The sequence below is a fragment of the Dendrobates tinctorius genome, unplaced genomic scaffold (assembly GCF_039654945.1).
Source record: "Dendrobates tinctorius isolate UK_male_01 unplaced genomic scaffold, ASM3965494v1 ptg000066l, whole genome shotgun sequence".
In the NCBI taxonomy this organism is placed as follows: domain Eukaryota; kingdom Metazoa; phylum Chordata; class Amphibia; order Anura; family Dendrobatidae; genus Dendrobates; species Dendrobates tinctorius.
The window spans coordinates 3248610-3255157 of NW_027361734.1; the positions used below are offsets into that span (position 1 = coordinate 3248610).

The 6548-nt window shown below is 46.4% G+C and overlaps 1 protein-coding gene across 1 annotated transcript in view; it reads left to right on the plus strand.

Moving 5' to 3' along the window:
- The window catches only part of LOC141095093 (acrosin-like), a 31231-nt gene extending 30631 nt beyond the window's left edge, over window positions 1-600 (plus strand). Inside the window, exons 4-5 of the mRNA XM_073580973.1 lie at window positions 104-249; window positions 349-600. Of these exons, the coding sequence (XP_073437074.1) occupies window positions 104-249; window positions 349-534 (332 nt within the window). The 3' untranslated portion in view covers window positions 535-600. The remainder of the gene's footprint in view (window positions 1-103; window positions 250-348) is intronic.
- Window positions 601-6548: the final 5948 nt, after the last annotated feature.

Genomic DNA, 6548 nt, shown 5'->3' on the forward strand with positions numbered 1-6548 from the left:
CCCTCAGCAAACAATCAATTTCTGAACTTATGTTGGAAAAATTGGCTTGAGTTTATGGTGTCCTATGCCATGAGTTATACATATCATATTGTTTGATTTGCAGCCACTGAACCATCAGATTTTCTTCAAGAAGCTCAAGTGCAGTTGATTCCTAATAAGAAATGCAATAGCCGTTCATGGTATAATGGTGCCGTGGGTGTCTACAACCTATGTGCAGGCTATGAAAAAGGAGGCATAGACAGTTGCCAGGTAATCACATGTGATGGAATGTAGTAATTGATATTTTTAAGATCAATATGTAAATAGTCTTGAGATATGTGCATTGATATATTTTTTCTATCCCTATAGGGTGATAGTGGAGGACCACTGATGTGCAAGGAACCTAATGCAAGGATATTTTCAGTGGTAGGAATAACTAGCTGGGGATCAGGATGTGCACAAGCACGAAGCCCCGGGGTTTATTCATCTACCCAATACTTTCTCACCTGGATATTGGAAAAACTTGAATCCACCCCCTCTAGGGAACAAGTGTAAAAAACGGAAAACATATTGACCAACAATAACACCTTAAACTTGTTTTCTTGAAAAATAAATTACATTTCTGCATAAGTATTTTCTTGTATTGTTTAGGGTACTGTAGCAAAAGGCAAGGCTGCCAACATTCCTTGGAGCACGGTGTTGCAAGTCAAGCTCCATATCTTCCATCGAAACAATGTTTCTTTGAAAGACAGAAAGAGTATAGAATAGAGATGGGCAAAACCCAAATAGTAAAGTTCGGTGTCCGTACTGAACACCTACTGTGCGGATGCAAAGGTCGGCCAGGACAGTAGTCATGGCTGAGCTTATCTGGCTTTGCAGGCACTGACCTACCTTTACATAAAAATCATGTTTCACCTTCAACTTACCTGTCTCTCCATTCTCTGCGCCATCAGGGTTCTTCCTTTGCTCTCTAAGGTCACCTTTGGCCGTTTGTGGAATAACAGAGACACAGTCCAGTTGTAACTCAAAACGCAAAACTTTACTCTCATATCTTCGCAGCACATCCAGGTTCAATACAGCATCTTCAGCAGGTTTCACATTACATGTCACTTCAGCTTTCCCTTCACTTTTGTCCATCACACGGCTCGAGATCGGGTCCTCCCTGTCCAGAGTCACTGCCATCGGGTGTTCCCTCAGCCATTTCACCCCAGATCTGAGGGCTAAGACCTGGCACATGGTGAGTGACCAGCCCATCTGTCCTGCCATGTCCACCTTTGCAGCTTTTGCACTTGTAGCTCAATCTTCTGTAACTTCTGTAACTGTGTCTATGCTGTTCCCCCACACACTGGATGTCTGGGCAATTTCTTGAAACTAACGTTACGGGGTCTTACAGTTGCCCGGGCTAATAGCCCACCCGAGTTCTATGGGCGCCCTTCTGGCACTAATCAGGAAGCTCCCTTCCTCTCACTACCATCACCCCTCCTATATTAACTATTTACACTACCATGCAAAACTAGGTGCACTAAAATGCCCCCATCTAGTGGCCTAACACTAATATTACACTTTTCCTATATAACACACATATTACAGTTTATCTACACATATTGAAGACATTATGCAATACCAATAAATATGTACACTTCTTTACATTTTTGTACACTTTACACCGGGACATGCTTAGGGATCCAAGATGGCTACTGTGACCCCCTTACACGGACACCGAACACTGTCTTCACCAGGAAGTCCGTATTACTGTTTGTTCTTGCCCCCCCCCCCCGAACACAGGGTGTTTCATACAGATGACAGAGTGTCAAACACTGCTTCTTTTGAAATGACATTGTAAGTCTGAAGCTGTGATTGGAGGCAAAAAGTTTAAACAGTTTTTCATAGCTTTTTTGTAAGCGTTAATGTGTCATTTCTTACTTGGTTACATATTTACTATGTGGTTTACCTATCATTTTTAAGCCCCTTAGGAAAGCTTATTGTATAGATGTGTAAGGGGCATGCTATATTACAGTTATACCTTTGCCTTTCTCTTTCGCTCCAATGCCGTATATTATCAGTGTATGTATATTTGTTAACACAAAATGGTACTGCTACACGATAAAGTGTATTACCATGTCTATACAATGGTACTACTACACTGTTATGTGTCTTGTTAAATGTATATATGTGTAATGTTATATCGTTGAAATGCTGCTATGTATAGTATATAGGATAAGTGCAGTTATTGGATTAGCCACTAGATGGGGGGCATTAATATAGTTTACAGAGCTTTCAGCTAGTGAATAGTATAGGACAGTGTTAACCATAGGAGGGGCTGCTGTGTGGTAAGCTAGGAACGTTCACTTAAGTAGTCAGAAGGCACAGGCGCCCAAATAGTCCATTGGCTCTAGGCCCAGAACACCACAGCAGCCACATAATGTTAGAAGAAGAGAAGCTTAGAGATAGGCAGAAATTCCCCGCACTTCAGCAGCGGGCTGATCAACACGATCAGACAATTGCTTTGTCTCCATTTAGACAAAACATTCCTCCTACAGCCCCAGAGAAAAAAAAGAGGAAAAAATATATATATAAAAACATTTCTGACACTTTTTTTTTTTTTTAAATTCTTTCCTTCTTTAGAGTACTCTAGAGTCTACAGTTAGGCTGGTGATTCTGTTATGAATAGGTCACTGAGGAGGATAGCAGGCCCAGACTCAGCCACAGAAAACCAGAGAGGTTGGTAACTAAGCGGATTGCAGACCCATGATCCTGTCCACACAACTAGCAGTAGCCGTGAAGCGTACCTACGATGATCCTAGATGCCTCGGCAAAGCCGGAGAGCTAACTAAGCCTAAAGCAAGAAAGGGGAAATCCAAACTGCCCTGGAACAGACCCCAAAGGAATAGATAGCCCCCAAACATATATTGTCGGTGAGACAAGATGAAAACACAAACGCAGGCAGAAAAATAGACTGAGCAAACGATGGGGCCCACACTGACTAGACAGGAGAGGAAAGGAAAGACACTGTCTGCAATCACGCAAAAAACCCTGCAAAAGTCCAACACGTCTGATGCACAAAAAACACTGAAGTCGCACGTCTTCGCCCCCACTATATCAGCACTCTGGTATATTCTGAAAGCAAAGCAAAAAGAGACCAATATAACAGGGGAGAAAACAAACTGGCACAAGCAGTAACATATGGGCGGTGATTCAGCACAGCCCCAGCCGGAGCTGGCTGACCCGCAAAAAGCAGTTCTTTTTGGGCCGGATATAATGTGACGGCCGTCGGCGAATCTGGGCTGCAGTGGGGACAGCACCCCGAGTAACCCCGAGACCCATAACCCCTATACAGGGATCTGGAATTGTAGCAAGGCCCAGGAGGTAGCTGTCTAGATTAGCAGTGGACCAGAGCAGGATGGCCACCAAGGGGTCAAAACTAAAACCCGTAATCAAGGTCAGGATGCAGGAGTCTGAGACCAGGGCGCAGCAGAGGCACGAAATCAGCAGACAGAAGGAGAGTCAAAAGTCCAGGCCAGGGTCAGTAAAACCAGGAGGGCAGCGAGGTACAGAATCAGCAGGCAGAAAGAGAGTCAGGAATCCAAGCAAAGGTCAGCATCAAAAAGTCGGAGGTACAAAAACGGCAGGCAATAGAATGGTCAAGAATCCAGGCTGAGGTCAGAGTATACACTATAGCAATTCACACAGTAACACGCAGGGGAACCAAGAATATATCTGGCGGCTTGCAAGACCAGTCCCCAGGTATTTGAGGGATCAGGTCCTCCCTCACAGGTTCCCGGCCCGATGATGTAACCAGGACTGCCCCCGGACCAGGCCAGTTGGACATGCAGTAAGCCCTACATGACTGACAGAGGGGCGGAGCCTGCGCCTACCAGATGCCTGCGCAGGAGCCCCCTCTCTGCCACCACCCTCACCCTGGAGCGAACCACGGCGCCTCCCAGTGGCTGAGGCATGAACAGCCGTCCCTGAGTCCGACGGCGACGTGACGGTCCGGCGCCTCCGAGTGGCCGAGACCGGAACTGCAGGCCCTGAGTCTGGTAGTGACGTGTCAGTCCGATGCCTCCCAGTGGCCGACGCCGGAACAGCAGGCCCTGAGTCTGGCTGCGACGTGACAAATAGTATGCCGATGTCAGACTCCCTCCCTTTGATGTGGGCTCCAGGGGTGAGCCCACATCTTTCCCGGGACATATCAGCTGTTTAGAATAGCTGGCATGGGCCCGCAATAGCCGCGGGTGGAATCGCTATCCACCCGTGGCTATTAACCAGTTAAATGCCACTGTCAAACTCTGACAGCGGCATTTAACAAGCGCTTCCGGCAATCTCGCCGGAAATACGCACACGGGTGACCCGCGTCATGTGATCACATATCACCGGTGTGTTGGCATGGCAAAGGAGATGTTAAGCCGACGCTGCAGACAGATCCTCTGGGACAGATGGTGGGATGCAGCAATGGTGGTATAGCCCTCCACAGGCAGGGCTGTTGTCCCAGGGCAGTGTAGATGTGGGGACACCTTGATGGTGTAGTGTCCGGCGCAGGGAATGCAGCAGTGCTGGCGGACCAAGAAGGAATGGAGGACTCCAGGGCTTGCAGTTGCAAACGCTTTACTCACAGTTCTTGGTAACCACTGGTGCCCGCTTTCATGCCGTGTCCTCCGGGGCAGAGACTCAATCAACCTCCCGGGCAAGTCAGGCTTCTCCTCTCCAACACTCCGCCAACATGTACCTGTCCTGAACGACTCCTCTATTGCGCCTTTAGTGTGAAGATCTCCAGTACCATGGTTACTCTGAAGTTCCTCCTGTCAGATGTTCCTAACAACTCTACTTGTATGACAGACAGCTGTAGCCTGATCAGGGACTTCCTGGATCCCGGCTCTCTATCCATGTTGCTGTTGTGTCCCAAGCCTTGGATGGGAGAAGTGAATTTACAGCCAACTATTCCACCGGTGTCTGCTGCAGAACCATAAATGTCCATACAACCTCAGGGACCGGGCCCCGGACTTGCGCTGAGAACCTATAGGCAGGGTTCCTCTTCCAACCCACAACTCCTCTGTGTTCTCCTACTCCTTCGTTCCGCGCTGTTCCTTCTCTCTCTTATGGAAACTTAGGTTGTAGTTCTACGTCTCTTTCCTTCTGTTCCTTTCCTAGGGAGCTCATTCAACTAAGACCAGTCCTCAGCCTCGCCTGACTGACTGCCTTCCTCCGCCTTGAGCTCCCCTCAGGCTGACCTCTTGTCAGCCTGCTCTCTGACTCAGAAAAATGAGGATGAATGAACTCATGGAGATCAACATCCAACACTGCGGAGACACCATCACATGTTTCTCAATGCAGTGGTTCTAGGGCAATGCCCCCAACCTTATGGGAAATATGTAAATATATGCAAAACACAAGCCGCGGAGACACCATCACATGTTTCTCAACGCAAGCAATGACTAGCCAGGTCTTTCCCCGGGAGGGAACAACCACGGGAAGGGCAGTCTCCAATGAAGGAAACCACCTATGCCAAAACATGGTATCCATCCACAGACAGCTGTTTTTTTTTTTTTATTTTTTAAAACCATTCAGGTTAGTTATAAACAACTCAATATAAGCTCATCAACTTAAACGTCGTTGTTTCAACTCTCATCATCATGGTTCATATTTATTTTAGTATAACAAACCAAGAGTATACACAAAAGACATCCTGAACATCAATAAACATCACTAAAATTCACTGATATTTGATCAGGTGCTGCCATTTTTTAAATTTCCAGACACCCTCTGCATCAGAACCACCACCGCCTTCGCTGTCTAATTTATAAATCAAGTATAATCTAGAAAGGATCAGCCCGACACACTTATTCACAGATACATGCTTCTCTTTGAAAATTCCTAAATTCCTCACATCCCACAAACTCTGCATCACACAAGTCATAATTAACCATAGGATTCTATTTTTCACACGACCAGATGCACCAATTCCAAAAATCGCAACATGCCAGTCAATAAAACTCACACCTGCTACCTCCTCACACAACCCACCTACACACTTCCACACACTGCACGCGTAATCACAGTCCCACATAGTATGCCACACAGTCTCACATCCACCACATCCTTCCCTCGGGCACACATCAGTTCTGGTCAGACCTCGTCTCTTCTGAACCTGTCACACAGGCAAAATATTGTGCAAGGACATCCATACAATATCCCTTTGTCTATTAGACATCCCGTGCGTTTCCAAACTCTTCCATGCAACCGAAACTTCATTCCCTCTCAACCCCACAATATTACATTCCACATCATTCTTACGTATTATTTTCATCACATTCTTAGCCATTCTAAAATCATTCATCGGCACACTCAGCAAATCATGCTTCCTCACAAACTTCTCAATCACCTCATACCAGACCAGACACTGGAAAGCAACAGGCACTCTCGCATCCCTCTTTCTCCAACATAAGCGATATAACATCCAACCAGCAGAATAACTTGCCATATACGCTCCCTTATTTCCTTTATTCAGCAAAATAACAGTTTTGATATACTGAAGCCCCAGAAAAATCTCAATGTTTGGAAAGGCCATGCCA